This window comes from Talaromyces proteolyticus, assembly GCF_021365285.1.
Source record: "Talaromyces proteolyticus strain PMI_201 chromosome Unknown BGW36scaffold_1, whole genome shotgun sequence".
Lineage (NCBI taxonomy): Eukaryota > Fungi > Ascomycota > Eurotiomycetes > Eurotiales > Trichocomaceae > Talaromyces > Talaromyces proteolyticus.
In genome coordinates this window covers 1361110-1384764 of record NW_025764277.1, presented here as the reverse complement: position 1 = coordinate 1384764, position 23655 = coordinate 1361110, and the positions used below count along the sequence as shown (strand labels likewise).

The following is a 23655-nucleotide window of genomic DNA, read 5'->3' as shown; positions in this document are numbered from 1 at the left end:
TTGAATTTAGGTTCTAACAACCCATTTTGAGATTTCGAGATTTCGAGGCGTGATGGCGTTCAACGAGACATCGTTCTCGCTACCATCCGGCGAATAGTTTCCCCGATACGACCATATTCTATAGTAGAACCCTCTTAACAGAAAGCGGATGTCCCTGTTATCCTTTCAGAAGATTTAGGTTATATATCTTAATTATAAATTTTATGCGAGTATCCATTTCCTGGTTAGATAATCTATAAACTCGCAAATATCCGTGAATATTAGCAATAGTCCTAGTTCCATCTCATCACTAGCTCGATTGAGCTTCTTCTCAACTGGTAGTGCGAGAATTCGGCCATCACTGCGCTCGCAGCCATCAACTCGCAGCACTTTAGTTCGCCGACTGCGTGCTCTGTGCGACCGCCAATGGACTGAGCCGCTTCCTGTCGGAGTCTTGCTGACCCGGGCACCCAGAGGGCCTCTTTCTTTTCGATGCGGGACAATCACCCCAGTATAACAATCCTGGATACTCCCCTCGCGTGAGTTTCCTCAGCCAGATTTTGGGTACCTTTACCATTGGCACGCAAGATGGCATTTGCCAGCAGCTTAGCAACCAGGGTATCAAGCCGACAGATTTGAAGGGCATCATCATAGGTTAACCATCTTCATAATGATCACGTTGGGGGGACTGGAAGAGCTTGTTGAAGAGGTGCCAGACCTGCCAATCTACATCAGCCGCGGGCATTGGCAAGCTTTTGGTGAGCACCCGTTCCTAGCAAGCATCGAGGGCGCAAATCCGAATCATTGGCCCAAGTCCTTTTCACCGCAGCTTGTTGACTATGAGGACAAGCCGGTTGGTCCGTGGAAGAAGTCATACCAGGTGACTTCTGACGGAAAGATTGTTCTTGTGGATACATCGGGACATGTACCAGGACATCTCGCTATAATTCTCTATGGAGAAAGTGAGAATGGGAAGCCAACGACATATTTTTGACCGGGTGATGCTACATATGGAATCGATTTGTTGGATGAAGAACAACCAGATGGCGTTAATGATAACCCCGTACGGGCTTTGGAGAGTTTACAAAAGATGAAGGAATTTGCAAGGAAGGTCGAGGTGGCGATGCTGCCTAGCCATGATCCTGATACGCCCGAATGTTAGCAAATTGAGTGGTCTATAAACCAAAATGAGCAGAAATGATTGAGAGCAAGCCTTTTTTACACTTGCCATCGAAAGTATGATTCGTGCTGTATGTTGAAGTCATCGACTTCGTAACGAGATGCACAAGAATGCAGGTCTACTATAGAAGTTGTAATTGATTAACTCGCCTCATAGGCTAGTCTGCAGAAGTCGATAGATGCAGTCTACTGTCACAATGATAAGCAAAATCATAAAAAGGGAATTGCTCATCATGTCAAGTCGGAGGACATAGCGCTAAGCCAATATCGGACGATATAACGCTAACCAAATACAGGATAGCCAGTAAGACTTGAAGTTCGCATAGAATCAACCCCGAAGCATCACAAAGCACTTCTTGTCACCCACATCACAATGTTGCCGACAAGGTGCCTTTTGGGCCGCTCGGTGTGGAAAGGTTTGTTCTCACCCATTTCGCGATATTATTTATGACTGCATTGAACCTGACCACTGCATCCATGTCTTCAGGCCCGAATATTGTTCCGTACGTCCACCCGTTTATTCTACTCTGTCCACTATAATGCACATGAGAAAGACATGGAAGAAACTGTGGACTGACTTATTCTTGATACAGTCTCCCTCTCCCACGCCAACTCCCTCCCCCCCCAGGCACACCACCCATCAGAACACAGGCCCGCGCCGCTACAATACTTCCAAATTTCGTCGGCTTGCGATTCTCCGTGCACAATGGCAAGATTTACCAAGACGTTTTGATTACCGAGGAAATGGTTGGACGCAAACTAGGCGAATTTGTCGCGTGAGTGTTGAACCTACCAACTTGTGAATGTGGGCAGTCGCTGATGAAAGTATGTGGGAAATAATTAGCACGCGGAAACGCTTCACATACAAGCAATCGAAAAACAAATAGACAGTTTCATTTCAACTACAGCAGAGAAACCGGGTCTGGTTTATATTCTTTTGTCGCCCTTATACCATTTGTATCAAAATTACAATTTCCTTTGTGGTGGAGTTTGGATTGACCATGCTTGATTGACTGGGTTTACATGTACAGAAGTACCATCTAATTTAATGAATAGTTGGCTTAGAGCTACCGATTTCGTTTATAACATCATTCTGTATGTGATGAAAACAACCAAATTTCAATATCCTAAGTCGAGTCTATCCTAAACGAACGCCAAATTATCCATATCTGCCATGGCCAAAATATAAGACCCTCTGAATATACGCCGTTATGCACCAAGTCCATCCATTGCACGCCACTTTTTTGTTCGTAATTTCAAACCAAATCACAAAAGGTCCTTGAACTTTCTCGCACTGGTAACCAAGCCCAAAGCAACGCCGGCGAGATTGATAATGTGATCGAAAACATCCTATCGATAGAATTCCCCCCGCTTCACGCTGACGCCATACTCGCTGACTGCCATACCCAGGTCTTCCATGGTGAGCACAGTGCGTCCCTGCCCCGACCCTCCCTGACCACCGCCGCCAAACCCAGGTCGCTGGATTCCAAAAGATGTATTCGTCGCCCCGCCTTTCTTTCCACCCTCACCGCCACCGCCAGCGCCAGCTGCACCGCCGGTCGCACTGGTGTTGGGCATATTGAGACCGGCTGCGGCGTTCAGACCGCCCATGGGATTGTTTGCGCTGGAACTGTTTGATGCTCGAATTCGGGAGTATTGGTAAGCATCAGCCGCGATATCGGCCACAAACTTCTGCGTAGCCAGCGCCAGAAGTCGAGCAAGATGCGGTGGGGTCTGATTTGGTCCATTCCCCGGTGGTGGTAGACCAGCGACTGTTAGATAATGCGCTGTCACAGCATCTGGTATCTACAGCCACGAAAACAGTTAGTAAAGTGCTTATTATGCCTACCCCTAGTGAATGCAAATGGGAGAAAGGGAGGGTTCAACATACAATAGGCGCGTACTCATCCATCTTCCCCAAAAATTCTCGTAGACTGCTTTCCTTCTTCGTAGGGCCCCCAGCCCCAGAAAGTGATGCAACGGGGTTTCCTGGAGCATCAGGGTCTCCACCAGCAGCGGTGCCATTTGCACCCGTGCCACTCTCAGCCGCATTCATGTCGATGTCGTTGTCCACGCCGGCATCGATAGGGTCATCCGCAGCGTCAGTTTCGCGATCAGCAGGAGGCTGGGCTGACGGCGCGATATTCGTCGAGTTGGGCTCTGTCTGGTCAACAGCTGTACCTGACGACGACGACGGCGCTTCTTGCGATTGTGTTGGCTGGGTTGACGTTGGCAATTGTGAGCCTGGCGGTGGCTGAGATGAGGGTGATGGATCGGACATTTTTAGTGGCGGGAGCTGCGTAAGACAAAGAGAATAGGTTGGCCGACGCTTGTTGGCTGGCCAGTGTGCTACATACACACAGACAAAAGGCTTTGGGTAGACACTACAACGCAGAACTACCTGACGACTGAGCAAGGCATGTCACGCTACATGCAGGAGGCCGCAGCAGAGCGGCTCTCTTGCGCTTTCTTGGCATTCGCTAGGACCCACAGGGCCATCGGGTTCACTACGTTATACTACGTTTTATACAAGAATCCTGCCCTGTCTTCTGGATAGAATATGCATTGCTTGTTGCATAATTACATGGATACAGATACATGCGCTCTACGCACTGGCAGCGAATTTCCTGTGGTGGAATATGTCACAAGTAAGAGGGTAACAGAATTAATTACAAGTACAATCGTCTAGACACGGGCTAGAGCAATGCTGGCGGAGATGACGACTGATGAATACTCATTGAGTAGGCGTATGAATGTCCGGATTCATGGGCTCATGGTGTTGGGGTTGGTGCAATAGATCGCCGTGAACTTCTTGGCCGAGGCTCTGGATCAGCTTCTGTTCTTCGGCCTGGTCCAATAGGGCTTGCTGTTCAGGGTCCTGGTGAATCCCCGGTGATGCCGACATACTATCGGGACCATGACTAGGGGACATGTGAGCACCAGCAAGCGCCATCATGCCTTCAATACCTTCCACATGAGCTTTATCTTCTTCGCCGCGCTTCTTCTCCCGTTCTCTTGCCTCATTCTTCGCAGCCTGTGCTGGTGCTCGTGTTTTCAGTTCGCCTGTGACGAACTTCAGGTAGTAAGGCACCTCAATGCCGCTTTTGAGGAAAAATAGTTTCAGGTTCCGGGCTTTATCCTTGAGCTGCACTTGATTGCGATCCTTCAGGGCTTCGTTAATAGTCCCGCCAGGTCCGAACATCGCTAGAATCTGGCTCCAGTGAGGACCTTTGACTCGGTCTAAACCAGCCATGAGTGCATTTTCTTCTTCTGTAGTCCAAGGTCGACGTTGACTTGGTAGGCCTGCTCGCCGGCTGCTAGATGAAGATTTTGCAGTTGCCGCCATTCTAGCTCGCTCGTACAGTACCTGTGTAGGCTGCGACTGCGAGTAATGGGGAACACCGGGCATATAACCGTAGTTGGAGACGGCGTCGTTTGATCGCATACTATTTGAACCATTTTGTGGAGGAGTATACTGTTGAAAATTTTGAAGGGGGATGGTGCTGTGTTGGAATGTCAGCTGTTGCGGGTACCCCGGCGGCGTAGGGCTTTGCTGGAAGGTTTGGCTCATATTTTGCTGACTTGGCTGGCTCATTGGCTGAGGTGCAGGTGTGCTTTGAGTTGATTGGGAGGCTGGCTGGGGTGCCGGCTGAGGTGTTTGCTGGCTTTGCTGTTGCTGCTGTTGCTGCTGGTGCTGTTGTGATTGTTGGGATTTCCTCAATCCATGGCCTTGTAACGCGATCTGCGCTGCTCTAGCTGCACGTGCTACAAGATCTCCATGAAGATTGCGATCTACAGGAGCTTCTGGAGGCTGTGTAGCAACCGTAAACTGACTTTCAAGTGGCGCACCTGGGACTTCCTGGACTTCCCCAGATATGGAAGTGCGGCTCTTGACCTTTCGAGACTACATTAACGGGGTGAGCGAAAGGGGTGGATGTCTGATATAAATTACTCACCTGTTGGCTGTTGATGGAATCAAAGTTTTTGCTCACATACGAGCTCAGGTCCCTCAGGAAATCTTCCCAATGATACTTATCAGGAAGGGCCTTCATTGCCTCTTCGTTGTTAATGTCGGTAAGAATGATATCTCGTCTGGAACGAGCTCGTTTGACAAAATCCGCTTCGCTTGGGGCAAGTTGACGAGTGCCCAAACGCTTTGAAAGCAAGAGCTGTTCTAGGTCTTCTGGGAAAAGTTCATAGAGGATCTCTGTTCTCGTGCGTTCTTCGTTGTTCAATGAGGCAATGAATGCTTGTGTCTTTAGTTCAAGAAAAAGAGCACCTTGAACTTTGAGTAGGCGGCTGCCTTCGGGTACGAAAACGTCCAGAAAGTGATCATTGAGCTCGGCAAAACTGATTTCTTGTGAGCCAAAGATGCTTGACACGAAAGAGGCTAGGTTCGCTTTGCGTATGATATCAACCTGAGGCGGCTCCGTCAAATCGAGCTCGGTCGGTGACAAAAAGACTTGTTTGGTGGAGTAGACTCGTTTCGTGTGGTCAAACAAAGAGCGCATAGTAGCATATGCTTGTCCATTCTCTGAATCAGGCTCAGAAACAAACGAAGTGATGTCTTGGTAAGAGGACTTGGCAAGGAGAGAGAGGATCTGAGTGGACTAGAGTAGGCGTTAGCCCGGTCGTCACAGTATGGCATAGATATGAAACACCTACAAGGTTGTCAAGAATAGGGAGACTCTGGATTTTCAATGACAGGCTAGCCTTCACAAAGGTCACGCCCTTATTTGAAGGCTGGTCAGGGGTTTCGGGGGGCAATTGGTCCAAAGCGAATTGCTCTTCCAAGCGTTCGGCGCGGTCAATAATGCTACCTAGAACAGCAGCCACCTCTGGATCGGGCGGCTCCATTGAGTCGTGACTGCTATTGCTAGACTCCTGGACATCAGCTGTTTCGGCACTAGGTGGATTAAGGACGGCCGCAAGCTCTTCTCCGATTTGATCTTCTGTAGGAGTGTCGGTCTCCTCCTTGACATTGGACAACTCATCGGGGCCAGAGTCTGTACGGCGTTTCTTGTGAGCTCGCGGTGACAATGCCTCGTCATCGATCTCATGAGTCGGTTTTTCAGAAGTACTCAACCCTACACGTAGGCCATAATTAGCATTATGCGGTTCGGAAACACTCGATGATGCCTAGGGGCCTGGTGGTGGTTGCCGCAACTGGCGACTGCTACTACAGTAGCCACGCAGGATCGGTCCAACCACATCGCATCAGGGGGGAATATACGCACCATTTCCCTCCTCGGGGAGGGCTAACGAGAGTTGTTCATCCATTGAGTGGCCTTAACCTGTCAAGCTCACCATAAGGGGGTGGCCAGCCAGGTTGGAGTGGTCGAGGACGAGGATGGACTGTCCAGGAGGAGAAATGAGGGCTTAGGGATAGGGCGCAGGAATAGGGCTTGCGAGAAGAGCTGAGAAATTTTCGCCCTCTGGAAAATCCCGGCCGCCGGTGCTGCCGATGTGGGGCGCGGCCTGCATGCCGGCTGTTCATTGGCGAAGCGCTACTATACCAGATATCTAAGGTTAACTAACGTTGGTTAATAATTATAATACTGTAACTACTAATAACTATTCTTCTTGCGTCTATGCACTGGCAAATACTTGTTCCAATGAGGCTAGTTACTGATTAGCGAACAATGACTCAACGACATTCGGCAAAAGAGCATCGCCGTAACCTCGACGACCGTTTCTCCAATCACACGCTACTACACCTGACAACGCTTCATTCACTCTTTCAGCAACGTTGCAGTGAAAGACATTAACTCCACACGTTTGAGTGGATTCTATTCCTCAGAGCGATTACGACTATTTTCTCAAGGTTTGCTGTCACTCCTCTACGGCCTGTACATAGACGTCTTCTACCGCGAAGCCAAGACTTCCGCATGCGGCGCCTCAGTTTCCAACGACTTAATTTTTGATCGCACGACATCATTATCAAGCTATTCTCATCCTAGCTCTGGTAGCACACATATGTATAGTCTTTACGTTCTTAGTTTCTCAATGCCTATATAATATATCAAAGCTCAGGGAGGTTGATGTTGAGAGGTGTCCAATGCTAAAAATTGAAGTTGATATTTTTTGAAAACGCGAACAAATCTGACCGAATCTTGATATCTGACCACAAAATAAAACCCTAGCAGCTTTATTTAATACACGTATGTGATAGTTAGTGAACCAGCTACGCAGCATGTCCGTTTTCAGCGTGGATGTTGTTGCCGCTGTCCAACTGGTTTTCTATATACTACCGTCACTCACATAAACTTCGGATATGGCGGAGAGTTTGAAAGCTGGACCATGGTTCATCCAGTGTAGGCTCAATGACCTCTGTCTGACATATAGTTTATTTAAGCCGGTTCATATATGGTCCTCGCTCGCCCTCTAGGTGGTGAATATTTCACCGGTAGTGCTATTGACGAGCGGACTCATAACATACCACCATGTATCTTCTCCAACTGATCATTGCCCTTGTACTTAATTTCTCGGGACATGTTCTCGGCCAGGAAGTGGCAGAGACGCTATGGGCGGTATTTAGTTTTAACGTTCACGGGGATAGTACTCCCTATCTTCTCGCATCACCCAGAACGTTAACTCCAATAGGAGCGCAGAACCTGTACGATGTTGGATCAGCCTTTCGTGACCGCTATGTTATGGGAGCTGCGTTAAATTTTGATGAAACACCACTATCACAGTCCTGGGTCCAGGGTCTCGCTCAGCACCGACTAGACTCTGAAGAGGTTAGGGTATATTCTACATCGGACCAGTACACTGAAGCATCGGCTCTTGCTTTTATGCAAGGCTTCTATCCTCCAATTTCTGGCCCAAACGATACCTTCCACTACATGGATGAAGCATACCTGCTGGCCAATGGTTCGAGTGTCGCTTCGCCTTTGAATGACTATCAGTATCCACGAATGTATGCGGCTGGCTTGACAGATGCCAACTCGATATATGTGGCAGGTCAAATGGGTTGTGACATGCATCAGAAATCGACATTCCAATATTTAAACAGTCCTCAATTTCGAGAGATTGAGTCTGAGAATGCGGATTTCTACTCTCATTTGTACGATGTTGCCTTGGAAGGGCTGATGGATGAATCCTCTGTAGGCTATGCAAGAGCCAAAGATATTTTCGAATACCTGGATTATGAATATCTGCACAATTCCAGTCTAGGCGTATCCTCCTCCGACTTACAAAGAGCGCGCGCCTTGGCAAGTCAGTATTCATTTGACACGAACGGAAATCTGTCTGCATCAGGGATGTATGAAGGTGATATGATTCAAGCTATCTCCGGTCGCACTTTGTCTCGTCTCATTCTTCAATCCTTTGAAGATAATATCGAGACACAAGGATCTTCCTCAAAGATAACCTTGGTTTTTGGTGGAACGGAGCCCATTACCGCATTTGCTGCTCTAACGCAGCTCGCATCTTCAATGAATGGCGATTTCTATGGTCTTCCCGTCACCGGCGCATCGCTAGTTCTGGAGATGTTTAGCATCAATTCTACATCAGACTCCTCATATCCGCAGATATCTGACCTCTTTGTGCGATTCCTTTTCCACAATGGCACTTCGGGAGACGAAGCGTTTACGCAGTATCCGCTTTTCGGCCATGGACCAAGCAGCATTGATATGCCCTTTACTGATTTTGTCGAGGGTCTCGGCGACGTTCTTATTCCCTCTACCCATAATTGGTGCACTACCTGTAATAGCTCATCGGTCTATTGTCTCGGTGCCGTTTCTCCAGATATGGAGCCTACGAAGGGAGGCTTAACTCTGGCCGGGGCTGGCGCTATTGGAGCAGCCGTTACCATTGCAGTTCTGTCAATTATCGCCGGAATCGCTTGGCTTTGTGGCATTGAATTGCATCGCCGGCAGAAATCGACAAGCACCGGCGGCTTCAAAGGTGGCTCTAAGATGGTAGGTGATCAAGATGTCGATTTCACAAACCCATCGAGTGGGGTTTTCAGAGCTGGTATATTGGGATTCAACAAAAATGGGGCCCAAACCCACGAGCGCAGTGGAAGCTGGGAAATGAAGAATAAAAGCGAGCGTATTGATGATGATGGGATGAAGCTGGACGACGAGGACGACACTGTCGAGGCGATGGCCGGTGCAGAGCCAGTACAGATCCACGAAACTGTGTGATGCTAGTTAGTGGGAGAAGGCAAATGGTAAATTGTATTCCTGCCAGCAGCTAGATTAAAGTGTACCTGTGAATCAAGATCGATGTACAAGCCGAGTTTCTGTGCCGCTCCTGCCCCAGTAACGTGTATACAGCGAGGGAAGGAGCGAAAGCATCGCTGGGAAGGACATCCTCCCTCGCTCATGCCACCAGGCCGCTCTGTTAGCACTTGCCCCTGAGTGACTTTCCCTGTCGTGTGATGCCCTGAAAACTTCTCTCCCAGTCTACACTGACAAGCAAGCACATCTTCCCTGATCCTTTCATCAATTGCCAATATCTACGTACTTTCTCAGCAGTCTGAACTTCTCTCCCTGGACAGCATAATAAATTCCGAGTCGAGTGCTTCCATTTGATTCAGCATGTTTGCCATAAGGATTAGGTACGAACTCGCCGATCTACTGGCCTTGCGTGGCAGTGCTGCCATTGACGTCGGCAAATTTACCATTCATGCACTTGAAAGTAAGCTATCAACTGCCCGAGGTCTAGAGCTAGCATTCATTTTCAGATAATCTACTAGATCGTCGTAAGTCCGTGTCCAATATCGAGAGAGAACGGCCTTTGGATGGACCAAAGCATCGCCAACGTTCTGTGTCAACTTCGGACGAGTCTTTACAACATCCAGCCAGACAACCTCATAACGCCCCCCCAGACAATCTAGTCGAGGCTGATGCTGGATTTGCTAAATTCCTCAAAGAGCACACCTCTCCAAAGCACCAGCGAGTGACGGCAGGCGGGCGAGTCGTGCTCGTGGACGCTGATAAGTCGATTCCAGAACTGAAGCCTCCCTTAAAGAAAACAAGGGAAGACAATCCTAAGAAATCAGGCGGGATAAATCCGATCGTCTCATCCCTTTCTCTAAGAAATGGAATCGGTTCAGAAAATACTGGGCAGAGTTCTCGCACTTCGTCCAATGTAAACGCCGTTGCGGGTCAAGTATACCCAGCCATGACACAAGAGAAGGCGTCTGCTGGTGACACTGGAGCCTACCCGGAAAACGGACAACAAGAAGCTCCACAAGGCGTCACTTATCCATCTTTACAACCGTGGCAAGCACCATTATTGGCATCTACTGCTCATCGTCAACAACCTGTCCCATTGGCTTCAGGTTCTTATCCCATCTTTCAACTGGTACAAACAGGCCAGGAGACTGTCGCTGTACCAATCAATTCTAGCCTTTCTTCAAGCTTTCGACCAGATACAGCTTCATGGTACCCAAGCTCAGCGGCGTCTCTTATGGCTCAGGGTCACACTTCGCAGTCTCTCCCCCCACAGCCAACCTTGTTTCCTACCTCAACATTTCAAATTGCTGGAAAGCAAGGCTTGCTTGCCCCAACAATTACTTTGTCGGACTTACAATTAACACCACCCACCCCTTATTCTGTCACCGGGCTGGGCCATCTCGGGCCTTACTCGACTGTACCTGCGATGTCTGGTCCAATCTCATCTCCAGTCTACATTCCAGACACAAGTACTCAGAGGTCCCTTCAAGAGGTGACGAAAGAGTACCAAAATCTTTCGTGTCAGTTAGCAAGCCTAGATCGTTATATGGCAATAAATACCTTTGAGATTGACGCTGAAACCAAGAACAATCTCGTGGAGCAGAGAAAGGGCCTCGTGAAGGACTTGGATATAGCAAGACGGTACAAAGAGCATCTCGAATCCAGCATCAAGCCTTCACTAGAAGGCATTGAAGCCATGGGCACTCTGAGACCCCCACAGCCCACGGAGGCGACAGCAATAAATAGCACAGGGCTACAATATAACCCTTGGTTATCCTTTGTGACCACACCTGATCAATCTGTCGACTACCCTACATTGACACTACCGTCAAGTCAGAGACTTTTAGCTAATACATTAGCTCTGCAGCTTCCCCAGCTGGGGTACCTCACAGCACTCCCTAATGCCAATACATGGGGAGAGTATCAGTCCTCTTTTCAACTCCCCCAAACCCACCAGCCTGGATCGCAAGACCATCAATATCTCGACCATGCCGATAGAGCTGCTGCAACATCACACAATGACTCCAACTGGAAAACCACCCACACTGCACAAGCGAAGAGCAAATCCCCTTGGACTTCATTGGAAATTGGTGAGTTGCATCGCAAGATTGAAGATGCAGCTAAACAAGGCAATCCTGTGGATGAGCTCTTTAGAAAGCTTGCTAAGCTTACCGAACAACATGCCGTCAATCGTGGTAAACAGAACATGGCTGCTTTAGCAGAACGCCGGTCCACAACAACAGTCGCCGATAGTGTAGCCGGTCAGGCTCGAGCACCATTGCCTTTGGCCAAGGAAGGGAAGGACGGTTCTGGACCTGGCGTATCAAATTTGTCCTTAGCTACTCGGTCTACTGTGAAGGGAGTGACGTGAGTTATTCTTTATTCAAATACAAATACACACCAATGGAAACTGATGACGATGGTTGACACAGATACAGTAGAGCTTCAGAGACAAACTCGAAAAGTTCCCAAGCTCAGGAAAGGCTCAACGAGAATCTTGCCATGCAAGAACCGGACCCTTGCCGATGCGGAGAACTAGCAAGCAACAAGCCTGATCCCTACGGACCTAGACATTCTCGTGATGGCAGGTTGAAGGGTCTGAGTAGCCGAACAAAAAACAAAAGAGTATTAGAAGAAATTCGGGAGAGGCCATCGGTATTTCTAACGTCTTGGGGGACACGGGGAGACGAGGATCTCGTTGGGTCAAAGGTATGCTCTCCAGTTATATCACGGGTCAATGCACACGGTTTTCTTCCGTCGTTTGATGGGCCGAGTGATTACTTGGATGTATTCCGCGAGCGGACGGCGATTCTGATTGACATCCAAGACGATACAAGCTTGATGTGGGCAGGAGCTGGGTCAAACCGCCATTGGTATCAGAGAGATCCCCGCCCGGCTCCTGACCGTACTGAAGTTGGACGATTCTTTCTTCGAGTTTACGAGGAAGAACACCAGGCGATTCAAAGGTATCGAATGCAACACCCGGGAGAAAACTACAGGCGATAGTGGGAGGTCCTTCTCTAGACTTGGTGTTTCTTGCCTCCTCGTCGCGATGAATGATATGACATAGCAGGGTTAAAGAATCAACAAGAATGTTAGAGAGCATGGTTGACAGCTGACGATGGAAACAAATTGGACTAGGACGGTTTACACGATAGATGATAGTGACTTTACGATTCGACTGTATCAGTACCGTGATAGCCATATTGCTACCGGTGGGCGGATTCATCTGAAGGCCGTCACATTGCCCAACCTTCCTTTTCTACATTATGTGATGCTTATGCGAACGGCGGTAGTTAGTTATCTCCGATGTAGTAATCAATGGCCTCGCTTTCTCGTCATCTTCCATTAATTTTCTAAGTACTGTGGTCCAACTGTATCGAAGTGGCACTCCACTCTCGCGGGTGGTGATGGTGGCGACTGGCCAGCCGGTCTCGCCAATTGGGCTCGATAGCCCCTGCAAGGACATCCCATTTTTGGCCCAGGGACGAATACATCCGAGCGCTGGAGCCGTAGCCGTGGGACTGCCTCGCGTGGGAGCGTATGCCGGGCTGTCATTCGGCGGCAACCCCGCAGTGGGACATGATACTGACAGTAATAAGTGTCGCTATTAATGAGATCTTAATGATTAATGGCGACAGAATAGTGGGAATAAAGTAGAGCCGTATGCAGGCAGCCCCTATCCATATCCATATCAATGTAGTAAATCAGAGTCAGGATGGATGATGTGCTCAAGAATAATCAATTATGGGCCAAGAGTCTAGGCCAGGCCCGCCGATAACGCGCCACTGCAATATGTGTACTTTCAGTGCACACATTTTTTGTTGGAACTCAATTCGTATGTATATATATAATACATATGTCATGATTTCCAACAGGAAATTAAAGTAAATGAATAATAAAGCGAAATATATCCTTGAGAGTTGCATAGATGTTCACAGAGGTGGCTTTGACCACTAAGTAATTAACTTACTAACTGAAGTAGCAAGTCACTAACCGAACTAGTCAAGGAGGCTAGTATGAACACCGCCTCCCCTCCCCTCGCCTTGCTTGGCCTTCCTGGCCTCGCCTTGCCTCATCCGACTCGAGAATTAATCCTTCCTCCTCCCACGGCCTCCATCTCTGCCTTCATGGTTGCCCTGCATTGCTTTTCTCTACGCTCACACGGCGTCCACTGCGTTTCCTCTGCGAGGCGCTAGGACTCGGCCTGCACGGTGCCAGCCATCCGTTGGTCATCGATTATCCGTCGGTCATCCACGCCTGCATTACAAAGCGCACCTCAAGCACCGGTTTTGACTTAATAATCCTCCTCTAACCCTTGGCCGTTGATTCGACTTCATATACCAAATTCCATCATCCCGCGACCTGGGAACTCGCGTCTCGTTCACCATGACCCAATTATTCACATCATCGCATACGTCGTCGCCAGTCGCCTCCGAGAAGCGAAATTTCCATGGCCTCTCGCTATCCTCCAAGAAGCACAACAATGCCGCCAATACCAGCAACACTGGCGGCAACAATGATTCTTCCAACAACCATTTCCCCTCGAAAATCAAAAACTTCTTTCGCCTGAACAGTTCAGGCAGTGCCGGCTCCAACAATAGTGCTGAGCGAGACCACAAGGAGAACTATAATTCTGCCAAGACAGAGTCTAAATCCAACTTCAGGCAGTCTCGATTTCTGCCTGCCATTGGCCGTAATCGCTCAACCACCGTGGCCAGTGAAGGAAACCCTCTGGATGACTCTGTCTCTCCAACCGCTCATGCCAACCCATACTTCGCCCATCAAGGTCACCCAGCTCTCCGCCATCGCAATGAGGGCTCTCTTCCTTCGACGCCTCCTGACATGCCCGAGCTGCAAGTCCAAGGCATCTCCCCGACAGACCAGGCAACTACTGCTGGAAAAGAGGAATTGGCACGGAAGCTTCGGCGAGTAGCCTCTGCCCCAAATGCACAAGGTCTTTTTGCTGGGGACAAGTCGGGTGAACGCCCCAAGACGGCGGAATTAGGGAAGGAACCATTGATCGAACAAGCAGGAGATCAAGTCAAAGTCAGCTTTGTTGATTCTTCCGAGCAAGAACGGGGACGAAGTTTGCCCGTTCCCACCATCGGCCCCGATGGGAAACTCCCGTCTCCAGGGCAAATCAGAGCGTCCTCCACGGCAGCTTTCCGACGAACATATAGTTCAAACTCGATCAAAGTGCGTAATGTCGAAGTGGGGCCCGGCAGCTTTGATAAGATCAAATTGATTGGAAAGGGGGATGTCGGTAAAGTGTATTTGGTGCGGGAGAAGAAATCAAATCGGTTATATGCTATGAAAGGTAGTTAGCCCAAGTATTATCGGAAAGAAAGGTGACTAACTGGTTTGATAGTGCTGAGCAAGAAAGAGATGATTAAACGCAACAAGATCAAGCGAGCTTTGGCCGAGCAGGAAATCTTAGCCACAAGCAACCACCCCTTCATTGTAACGCTATATCATTCCTTTCAGTCGGAAGATTACTTGTATCTCTGCATGGAATACTGCAGTGGTGGTGAGTTTTTCAGGGCCTTACAAACTCGACCTGGAAAATGTATACCCGAGGATGATGCTAGGTTTTATGCTGCAGAAGTGACAGCAGCTTTGGAATATCTTCACTTGATGGGTTTCATCTACCGTGATCTCAAGCCTGAGAGTGGGTATCTCTAGCCTCTTGCGCAAATTACATCAAAACTGATTGTTCGTATTAGATATCCTTCTACACCAATCAGGACATATCATGTTATCGGATTTCGATTTGTCCAAACAATCTGGCCCTGGTGGAGCTCCTACAATGATCCTCGGACGCAATGGCAATGGGCCATCATCATTCCCTACCATTGATACAAAGTCATGCATTGCTGACTTCCGGACCAATTCTTTCGTTGGCACGGAAGAATATATTGCACCAGAGGTCATTCAGGGCTGTGGTCATACTAGTGCTGTAGACTGGTGGACATTGGGAATTTTGATATATGAAATGTTGTACGGTACAACCCCTTTCAAGGGTAAGAACCGCACTGCGACGTTCTCCAATATTCTCCGAAACGACATCCCGTTCCCCGAGCACGGAGGAGCACAGCAGATTTCCAAGTAAGTTGCCATCAACGAGGTATATTAAATGTCTTTGCTAACAATAGAACAGCCTGTGTAAATCTCTTATTCGCAAACTGCTTATCAAGGATGAGACGAAACGTCTCGGAGCGAGAGCTGGTGCCTCGGACGTGAAAACCCATCCTTTCTTCCGACAGACTTCCTGGGCCCTGATTCGTCATATGAAACCACCCATGATTCCTCATCAAGGACGTGCTATCGATACTGTCAACTTCCGTAATGTCAAAGAAAGTGCCAGCGTTGATATCGGGGGTGGTCCAAGCAGCAAAATGAAAGGGGTTCCATTAGATTCGGGTCTTGCCACACCGAGTGGTGAGATAGCCGATCCATTTGAGGAATTCAACAGTGTTACACTCCACCATGAGGGAGATAGCTGATGAATATTGGCTCATCTGGTTGACTTTGTCTTCTTATGAGCATCGTCTGGCTAGAGGAACCTCTGATGCCAAGACTATGTGATGACCGACACGTTTTTGATTTATCTTTGCCTTCCATTTCTCGTTCTGTTTTGTTTCAATCACAGGCTCACTCGATATGATTTGGAGTTTGGCGCAGCGGAGACAAGGATCTCACTTTGATCAAAAGGCTTCTGTGGTAGAGCCGATGCATTTGTTTATGATTGCATTACAACTGATTGTCGATGTCACCGATTATATATGATTCCGCACTTTACTTAACTGTTTGAATTTGAGCTAGTATGGCGGCTCTGGTATCTATACGTGTATTCTCTATTCTGCTGTCTGAAGAGCAGGGTATTGCTCTCAGTGACGGCAGAACTTCATGGTTGGTGCTTTCGTTTTGTTTCGGCTATCGTCATTCCCTTGCAGTGCAGTTATCAGCTTTCCTTTCCCCTCCTATCTATCGAGGGATGAATGTATCCTACTTTGCATGCTGGTGTTTTTCTATACATCGTGTCCGACGGTTGCTATTGATAGATAGGTTCAAAGGGTGGATCTGTCTAAATTGAGAATTCCTTCACTAAATTGTGACGTTGCATTTTATAACAACTTTTTCTAAAGAGTATCATACAATACATTATGTAGAGGTGTTGATAGGAAGCTGATGGTCTGATACCGCCCGCACTTTCTTGCCATCCCGCTCACCCCGCGGAAGTGGTGTTTACAATATTGTCAAGACGCTTCTTTTACAGCCCACAGTCCTAAATACAACTCACACACGTCAAGCTTGAATGCAAAAATACGTCTTAAAATAGTATTAAAGAAAAAACACCACATAACCATTCCCACAATGTCCAGCGAAGACTTCAACGCGCGTCGCAGCACGACTCCCTCTGGAGACCCGCGTACCAACAACCCTCTTCTCGGTCCCTCGAACCCTCTCGTCTCAGAGCTCGAACAGGAAGTCCTAGACGAATATAGCCGTCTACTAGAAAACGTGAACAAGGTTCGGACACATCTCATTCTAAACCCTAGAAATCAATCGACCTATTCGTTCTAACCTGCACGTATACAGCTATCCGATACCCTCGCCGACCTCGCTGGCTCACCAGCCTCTCTCACACTCGACGGCTTGCGTCTGCTCGAACGAAAGACTGCGACTGTGTACACATTGCTCAAGGCGAGCGTTTACAGCATCGTCTTGCAGCAGCAAATTATTACCGAGGGAGAAGCAGCGGCTGGGCAGCAGCAGAACATAGAGGGAGCTTCTGTGATGACGAGTATGACCGGTGGAGAAGGGGATACTATGACGCAGTGATGGGCTGGATGGAGATTTGTTGAGGAAGAAAATATACGAGGCGTGCTCGTTCTTGGCTGGACGACACCGATATCGCACCCTACAAACTACAGATCACCAAAGCTATCGGCTGGTCTAGCTGTACATTTCGCCAGCGTCGATTCCAGTTCTCACAAAATGCTTTGGCAAGCCAGGTGACTTCGTGGGAACGCGTTATCGGCAGTGATCAGAATAGGCTTTATTCCTGTTAGGTCAGATATAAGCCGTAAAGCATTGATAATCTATCAATACAGTGTATATGATACAGAATAGATGCAATAGCCAAAATAAAGAGGATAGTGAGATTGATACACATGATAAATGAAGAAGAGAAATTGTTTGCTACACAATGCGGCTCCTTATGCTCAACTCATACCAACGTTGAACGTTCGATGCAGATCATACTTTGCCTGCGTAGTAGACCTTGCGTACATCCACAAGCTTCCTGCCGCGAGCCCGAGCAATGTCTTCCGGGTCTTTCTGGGAGATTAACGCCTCGTACACCGCTTTCACGGTGTTCATAGGGTTGCGTGACCGATCAACGCGAGCTGCTAGATCGTGGATACCAGCGGCGCGGGCCATTTCATAGATGAGATGTTGGCATCGGAGGCCAAAACCTATGTCATTATATTATTAGACGTGAAAATTCAAGGACAAAGTATCAGATTATACCTGGAGGACGGTTCATAAGCTTCAATTCAACGGCTCCGACCTTTCCTTGGACATCGCCGTATATAGTCCTATTCTCGTAGCGGAGGATAGGCTGCATGTTCCGAATAGCTCGGTATTTAGACTGCAAAATTGCATCGCTGATTTCCTCGGACTTGGCCTCACCAATACCCAAAAGCCCATCACCGTTACCAGCGATTGAGAGAACATACTGTCGGCGCACTTTACCCAGACGGGTCTGATTCACAACCGAGTGCGAGACCAGTGTCTTCAGCTTGAAATTGGTAATTTCCTGTAAAGAGTATCCGGTGGATTGCATCAACCTCTTCATCGCGTCGGTGAGTTCTTCCATTAACGGTTCAGACTTGCCCGTCTTCTGGCGCTTATCACGTTGCTTGTCCACATCCTTCGAGCTAGGCTCCTTGCTGAGAGACTCTCCTGGTCCAAACAGTTCCGGCACAAGAGCGCTACTTGGATTCCTCTCATTTTCTTCCTTCCCCTTGGTCAAACGCAGGTTCTCAGTAAATCGTATCCAGTCAGCTGCGGTGGGTTTCTCAGGCATTTCAGCAAAGAACTTGACAAAGTCCTCGGCGAAGTCATCCTCTGTCTTGAGAGTGGCATTCCAGTCCGAGTTCGATTCAGGAGCACGAATATGTTTATCGACAACAGGCTCAACTGCGGAGAAGTCATCGAGGTAGTACAATTTCATAGGATCCGTACGAATGCCAAATTGTTCGGCCAAATCTTTGGGGTCAATGGCTTCTTCACCCGCCAGGATTGCGGCGACTTGCTCCTTGCTATACTCTTCCGACAAACGGGCCATTTCTTCCTCAGTATAGGGCTTGAAGTCTGACGGTTGGAGGCTTTGTTCAATCTCGTCGAGAGTCTTGTTTTCTTGAGGATCGGGAACGGGCACAGGCGGTTCAGGCTGTTTGGGCTTCTGGTTGAAGTAAATAGGCGCTGCGTGGAACTGTCGTCGTGGCACGCGAGCGCCAACGTTGACTATTCGTGAGAAGCTGCAAAACAGGCATCTCGCCGGCCGCGCGAAAGTCATGTTGGCCGTAACAATTAGGTGCAACGTCCCCCCTCCAGACAGACGAAAAATAAACAGCAGAAGAAAGGGAGAGTAGTGGTCTGGGTGCTGGCAGAAAACCCGAGCGAGACGAGTCGAAGGTCTGTCGAGCTCGGAGAGAGAACAAATTCTCCTGGGCCGCGGAGGACTCCTCAGCAGCCAATCAGTTGGCTCCATTATACTTAGTCACGGCCCGCATTAATTTTTGCTCGACAGCCCATTTAATATTCTTCCTCCCTCGTTTTGTCTCTACATGTATTCCTTTCGTTCGGCAAGAGTTGCCTGTCCATCCCAATTTGTTAGTCAATGTCTAGGCGTCCTATTGCTTGCTTAAGCCGATCCTTGCGCTATCGACCTGTCCTCGCCACTGTTCGCACCCAGAGCACTAGGGTGCCATACAATGCGATACCTGAAAACCCCGAAGACCCCATTGAACAGAAATTCACGGGATATTTTAGACGTCTGCAGTACGAGAACAGGATGAAAGAACTGGACGACACTAGGCGCCCGAAGGATGATAAACGCAAGAAGCTGAGAAGCAAGGCAAGCGTTAGGGTTGGCGAGAGCACCGATGATATTTTACAGACCGACGTGGAGCGATTGATCAATGACATCCAGAAATCAAAGGCCGAGAATGATTCCGCGGAGGAAACCATAACCAAAGCGACACTACCGTCACCGTTCTCAGAAATTGAGGTCACCGTGTCAACAATCTCATCTACTGGAGATGGTTTGGCACTATCCGAAGATGGAAGCCATGTCTTTGTCGTTCCCTTCACAATTGCAGGAGACAAGGCACTTGTCAAAGTTGTTAGGCATCAAAGGGGCACTAGATACAGCATCACGGATCTGATCAAGGTTATTCACGCGGGTCCAGAGCGAGACGATTCGCAGATTAAATGCCAATACTTCGGCCAATGCTCAGGCTGTCAACTTCAAATGCTACCATACGAAAAGCAGTTGGAGCATAAAAGGAGAATTGTAGAGAAAGCATATGCCAATTTCTCAGGCCTAATCCCAGAACTCGTGCCAAAAATCAAAGATACATTCCCATCACCACTACAATATGGCTATCGCACCAAATTGACTCCTCATTTTGCTCTCTTCAGCGGACGTGCAAGGAAAGAATCCTCCGAGCCAGCAAAAAAGATGGAAGTTCCGCCAATCGGGTTTAATATTAAAAACCGTCGCACGAATATGGACATAGAAGATTGTCCTCTAGGCACTGATATTGTTCGAAAATTTCTGAAAAAAGAAAGAAAACAAGTAGCTGAAAATATTGACTCATATACTGATGGAGCTACGATTCTACTTCGTGAATCCACGCACCGAATAAAGAAAGAAGACTGGAAACCGAAAGACAGCGAGTCTAGTGATATCATCATCACCAAAGAACACCCTGACTACATTGAAGAGAAAACCTGTGTAACGGATCCCAATGGATACTCGGTGGAGTACATCGACGACTACGTTCTAGGAAACAAAGCCGGAGCTTTCTTCCAGAACAACAACTCTATCCTTTCCGGCTTCACGGAATACATTCGTCAGCAAGTTCATTCGAAGGCGCTGAAGGAGGGCGAGAAACCAATCAAGTATCTCATCGACGCGTACTCAGGATGTGGACTTTTTACAGTGACGCTTTCAAACGTCTTCAAATCCTCTCTAGGCATCGACATTGACGGCAATTCCATCTTATGCGCACGCGATAATGCGAAGAAAAACAATCTGCCAAACACAGGCTTTGCCGCCGCCGATGCCTCCCTGCTATTCAACAGAGTTCCATACCCGGCAGATGAAACATTCCTAGTCATCGATCCGCCGAGGAAGGGCTGTAGCGAGGATTTCTTGCGACAATTGTTGGATTATGGCCCGCGACGCGTGGCCTATGTGAGCTGCAATGTTCATACTCAGGCTCGTGATATTGGGTACTTAGTCCAGGGGAATGCTTCCAGTGATGTCCGATATGAAATTGAAAGTATCCGTGGGTTTGACTTTTTTCCTCAGACAGGTCATGTTGAGGGCCTTGCGATTCTCAATAAGGTATAGGAACAAAGTGGCCAGAGCGCTTGACCGAATGTCTTACTTTGTAAAATATTAAATTACTTCTATTCTTGCGAAGGTTCTTTTAATCTGGGGTTTATATATTATAGATCTATCTTCAACTCATATTTGGAAATAATCAGGAGTTTCAAGTAATTCGTCAAATATCTGTTGACCCTTCTTTGGAGCGGCTTCTCGGTGCTTACAATCAATGTGAACGACTGAACATTTGAAATCTCTTCACATAAAACAGAACAGTATATACAGCTTCTAGCTACCTAACGCTATCCCGTACCAAAGTCTGCAATAAGCCCACCATTTTTGGACGGAAAGATTACAGAAATATCACATTTTGAAGGAAATGATTGTCTTGGGAGCAAGTATACTGAAGTTATGGCTGCCAGCATAGAAATATCAAGTGCTTCCAGGACCACCAAGGAGAGCAAACCTCCGAACAATGCTAGGACCAATCTCATCATACTCGGCCTTGGTATGGCAATAGCTCCGGAATTCTGGTGTTTGACCGAGCAAACTTCCTCCGAACCAAGGGCCATGTCTTTGTCTCTTATGCGTGACAACCTGCACTTCCAGTCCACCGCTTCTCGCTCCACCACTGCGGGCCTCCGAAGCGCGAATGCGAGCATCTACTAAGTGTCGAATATCACGCTGCAAGCGACGACCAAAGTCTTTGTATAGAGTAGAACCTCCAGAAAGAACAATGTTCTTGTACAGTCCTCTCCTGACATCGATAGGAGACGCCTGAATGACGCCGTCAACGACAGTAGGAAGTGGCGTCAAAAAGTCCGATGAGTAAATTTCCGGGTTAAAGAAAATTTCTGGGGCTAAAAAGCGTTCGTAGCCAACATCAATAGATACTGAGCGCCCGTTGGGCGATGTCACAGTATGCTTAAGGAAACGGTCTGGCTCCCGGTCGTAACGAGCAAACTCCTTGACAATATCAGGGCAAACATAGCAGTACTCCTCTTTCACTTTCTCAGCCGTCTTCAAGCTGCTATCAGCCTCACCACGGTCTCGAAGCAAACTCTGAACAAAGTAGGTGATATCTCTACCAGCTATGGGAATACTCTTGATGGATGATCCTATGACGTAACCTTCAGCGACAGGGATAACATGGGTAACGCCGTCACCAGAATCAATGACAGTTCCAGTTAAAGACCTATCGGTGACTTTCGAAGATGTCCAAGAGGCGGCTAGGGCAAGGACGGCTTGCACGGCAATATAAAGGCCAGCGCAATTGAATGACTCAAACATAATTTCCGCGGTATTTTCACGATTCTCAGGAGGGTTCAAAGGCTAGACGAAACGTAATGTCAGAAGATCTCAATAGCTCCATTAAAGAGTCTTGAAAGTACAAACCGGTTCAGTAAGGAGAAAATAATGATCTTCCGGTTCGACACGGAGATACTTGAAGATGGAGTTGGACCAAAAACGCTCCATATGATCCCAATTCTCGATCTGTCCATGTCTGATAGGGTAGTGAATACCATAGCCAGGTCCGCTAGAAGCTGCCAATGCCTCATCGCCGATGAAGAAATCCAAGTCTTCAGTACCGCGCTTCCCCGAGAGATGGGAGCTAGAACCTCCCGCTCCTCCCCCCAGAAATGAAGGTTTGTTTGCAACAGCAGGTCTTCCAGATGCGGACGCACCTCCACCACCACCGCCACCAGCAGCTTTAGTCGCAATGGCTGTTGGGAACACGAAGGACGGGGAATCGTTGCCAGCGAAGCCTAGTTGCAGGCGTCAGGCGAGGGTTACGTCAGACGAAGCGATGGGACTTACCAATTTTAGAATATCCAGTTCCGCTAATGCATGTTAGTAAAAACACAATTGCGAGGGCTTATGTTCGGCATAAAGGGGTGCACATACTTGTCCATGACAACGGCTGGGGTTTGGGAGGTCATGCTGAGCTGCGATACCGCCTCGAGGGCAGCAGCTCTGGGTAATTGGGTGTTGTTTATCAAGCGCAGAGACCTACAGCTAAATCCAGTCTGGACCCAGAATAGTCTAAACAAGAGTTGCGCGAGAGAGTTGCAAAGCTGCACGAGATGTCGAACGATGCACGGCTGGCGCGGGGGAGGGCAGGCAGTAGTTGGCAGTAGTTAGTAGCACACGAGATAGCGCCGCAGCAAAGCCACGTCGCCCGAAAGGGAAGGCGGTCAGCACCAGCCGCACTCGATATCTGCTTGATATTGTATAGTTATTGTATATCACCAGCCCGGTCCTAGGCGAGATGAGACGAGACGATATAGCTAAGCGTGTTAATGAATAGTAGCAAGCACAAGCACAAGCATAGGTGTAGCACAGAGCACTGGCTCCTGCTGTCTTAGCCGGGCCAGCTCCTTCCCAGCGTTTGCGCCTCTGTCCCGCCGTTGGTAGAAGGGAAGGGACCATGCAGAGAAGGAGAGTCTCTTTCTTCCTATCTTTCCCTTTCTCTTCCCCTCTCGCTCTCGCTCTCGCTCTCCTCATTAAACTCCCTCTTCTCTCTCCCTCCTGCATCCCCAGCAATCTCCCCTCTCGTCTGGTGGCTCCGTCTGTTCCCTCCCTGAAGAGCTAGCATTACCCACTATTCTTACGTCGATTTCGTATATATCACTTTTCACCAGGGCCGTTGCGATAGATATGCAGGTGAGTCCATGGCCCCTGCGC

General features: G+C 48.4%; 11 protein-coding genes across 11 annotated transcripts; 7 read left to right on the top strand and 4 right to left on the bottom strand.

The window, feature by feature from the left end:
- Window positions 1-177: 177 nt before the first annotated feature.
- BGW36DRAFT_366971 (uncharacterized protein) lies at window positions 178-1378 on the top strand. The gene is made up of 3 exons (XM_046214802.1): window positions 178-930; window positions 988-1121; window positions 1208-1378. The coding sequence occupies exons 1-3, from the start codon at window positions 650-652 to the stop codon at window positions 1219-1221; spliced, it is 429 nt and encodes a 142-aa protein (XP_046077774.1). The 5' UTR covers window positions 178-649; the 3' UTR covers window positions 1222-1378.
- A 153-nt stretch (window positions 1379-1531) lies between these two features.
- BGW36DRAFT_285163 (putative 30S ribosomal protein S19) lies at window positions 1532-2045 on the top strand (the record flags this gene model as incomplete). Its single annotated transcript, XM_046210294.1, has 4 exons — window positions 1532-1574; window positions 1646-1661; window positions 1752-1934; window positions 2003-2045. The coding sequence occupies 4 exons, from the start codon at window positions 1532-1534 to the stop codon at window positions 2043-2045; spliced, it is 285 nt and encodes a 94-aa protein (XP_046077773.1).
- A 189-nt stretch (window positions 2046-2234) lies between these two features.
- On the bottom strand, window positions 2235-3639 carry BGW36DRAFT_8444 (transcription initiation factor TFIID 23-30kDa subunit-domain-containing protein). Its single transcript, XM_046222634.1, has 2 exons — window positions 3050-3639; window positions 2235-2964 (listed from the first exon to the last, which is right to left on the bottom strand). The coding sequence occupies exons 1-2, from the start codon at window positions 3437-3439 to the stop codon at window positions 2509-2511; spliced, it is 846 nt and encodes a 281-aa protein (XP_046077772.1). The 5' UTR covers window positions 3440-3639; the 3' UTR covers window positions 2235-2508.
- A 48-nt stretch (window positions 3640-3687) lies between these two features.
- On the bottom strand, window positions 3688-6674 carry BGW36DRAFT_366966 (telomere repeat binding factor-domain-containing protein). Its single transcript, XM_046214801.1, has 4 exons — window positions 6396-6674; window positions 5824-6245; window positions 5115-5768; window positions 3688-5062 (listed from the first exon to the last, which is right to left on the bottom strand). The coding sequence occupies exons 1-4, from the start codon at window positions 6436-6438 to the stop codon at window positions 3893-3895; spliced, it is 2289 nt and encodes a 762-aa protein (XP_046077771.1). The 5' UTR covers window positions 6439-6674; the 3' UTR covers window positions 3688-3892.
- Window positions 6675-7514: 840 nt separating this feature from the next.
- BGW36DRAFT_413196 (histidine phosphatase superfamily) lies at window positions 7515-9308 on the top strand (the record flags this gene model as incomplete). The annotated part of the gene is made up of 1 exon (XM_046219241.1): window positions 7515-9308. Exon 1 carries the CDS (start codon window positions 7602-7604, stop codon window positions 9306-9308), a length of 1707 nt encoding a protein of 568 aa, XP_046077770.1. The 5' UTR covers window positions 7515-7601.
- Window positions 9309-9704: 396 nt separating this feature from the next.
- On the top strand, window positions 9705-11016 carry BGW36DRAFT_434935 (uncharacterized protein; the record flags this gene model as incomplete). Its single annotated transcript, XM_046221405.1, has 2 exons — window positions 9705-9804; window positions 9851-11016. Coding segments are annotated over 2 exons (1266 nt in total), but the record flags the coding sequence as incomplete, so codon positions are not given.
- Window positions 11017-13733: 2717 nt separating this feature from the next.
- Window positions 13734-15850, top strand: BGW36DRAFT_284705 (putative serine/threonine protein kinase (Nrc-2); the record flags this gene model as incomplete). The annotated part of the gene is made up of 4 exons (XM_046210255.1): window positions 13734-14664; window positions 14716-15015; window positions 15071-15452; window positions 15505-15850. The coding sequence occupies 4 exons, from the start codon at window positions 13734-13736 to the stop codon at window positions 15848-15850; spliced, it is 1959 nt and encodes a 652-aa protein (XP_046077768.1).
- Window positions 15851-16721: 871 nt separating this feature from the next.
- On the top strand, window positions 16722-17189 carry BGW36DRAFT_421714 (DASH complex subunit Dad3-domain-containing protein; the record flags this gene model as incomplete). The annotated part of the gene is made up of 2 exons (XM_046219607.1): window positions 16722-16877; window positions 16947-17189. 2 exons carry the CDS (start codon window positions 16722-16724, stop codon window positions 17187-17189), a joined length of 399 nt encoding a protein of 132 aa, XP_046077767.1.
- A 417-nt stretch (window positions 17190-17606) lies between these two features.
- BGW36DRAFT_353565 (37S ribosomal protein S5) lies at window positions 17607-18930 on the bottom strand (the record flags this gene model as incomplete). Its single annotated transcript, XM_046213448.1, has 2 exons — window positions 17607-17824; window positions 17880-18930. The coding sequence occupies 2 exons, from the start codon at window positions 18928-18930 to the stop codon at window positions 17607-17609; spliced, it is 1269 nt and encodes a 422-aa protein (XP_046077766.1).
- A 244-nt stretch (window positions 18931-19174) lies between these two features.
- On the top strand, window positions 19175-21131 carry BGW36DRAFT_366957 (S-adenosyl-L-methionine-dependent methyltransferase). Its single transcript, XM_046214800.1, has one exon. It carries the CDS (start codon window positions 19255-19257, stop codon window positions 20992-20994), a length of 1740 nt encoding a protein of 579 aa, XP_046077765.1. The 5' UTR covers window positions 19175-19254; the 3' UTR covers window positions 20995-21131.
- BGW36DRAFT_366955 (actin family) lies at window positions 21132-23078 on the bottom strand. The gene is made up of 4 exons (XM_046214799.1): window positions 22876-23078; window positions 22789-22811; window positions 22366-22736; window positions 21132-22302 (listed from the first exon to the last, which is right to left on the bottom strand). Exons 1-4 carry the CDS (start codon window positions 22908-22910, stop codon window positions 21403-21405), a joined length of 1329 nt encoding a protein of 442 aa, XP_046077764.1. The 5' UTR covers window positions 22911-23078; the 3' UTR covers window positions 21132-21402.
- Between the last annotated feature and the right edge of the window lie 577 nt (window positions 23079-23655).

Coding starts and splice junctions, on each gene's coding strand:
- BGW36DRAFT_366957 (XM_046214800.1), top strand. CDS start 19,255: ATGTCTAGGCGTCCTATTGCTTGCTTAAGCCGATCCTTGCGCTATCGA.
- BGW36DRAFT_366966 (XM_046214801.1), bottom strand. CDS start 6,438: ATGGATGAACAACTCTCGTTAGCCCTCCCCGAGGAGGGAAATG. Junction 5,769..5,823: donor TCCCTATTCTTGACAACCTT/GTAGGTGTTTCA, acceptor CGCCTACTCTAG/TCCACTCAGATCCTCTCTCT. Junction 5,063..5,114: donor ATTCCATCAACAGCCAACAG/GTGAGTAATTTA, acceptor CCGTTAATGTAG/TCTCGAAAGGTCAAGAGCCG.
- BGW36DRAFT_366971 (XM_046214802.1), top strand. CDS start 650: ATGATCACGTTGGGGGGACTGGAAGAGCTTGTTGAAGAGGTGCCAGAC. Junction 931..987: donor GGACATCTCGCTATAATTCT/CTATGGAGAAAG, acceptor GGGTGATGCTAC/ATATGGAATCGATTTGTTGG.
- BGW36DRAFT_366955 (XM_046214799.1), bottom strand. CDS start 22,910: ATGACCTCCCAAACCCCAGCCGTTGTCATGGACAA. Junction 22,737..22,788: donor AACTGGATATTCTAAAATTG/GTAAGTCCCATC, acceptor GCCTGCAACTAG/GCTTCGCTGGCAACGATTCC. Junction 22,303..22,365: donor ATTTTCTCCTTACTGAACCG/GTTTGTACTTTC, acceptor CGTTTCGTCTAG/CCTTTGAACCCTCCTGAGAA.
- BGW36DRAFT_8444 (XM_046222634.1), bottom strand. CDS start 3,439: ATGTCCGATCCATCACCCTCATCTCAGCCACCGCCAGGCTCACAATTG. Junction 2,965..3,049: donor TGGATGAGTACGCGCCTATT/GTATGTTGAACC, acceptor TCGTGGCTGTAG/ATACCAGATGCTGTGACAGC.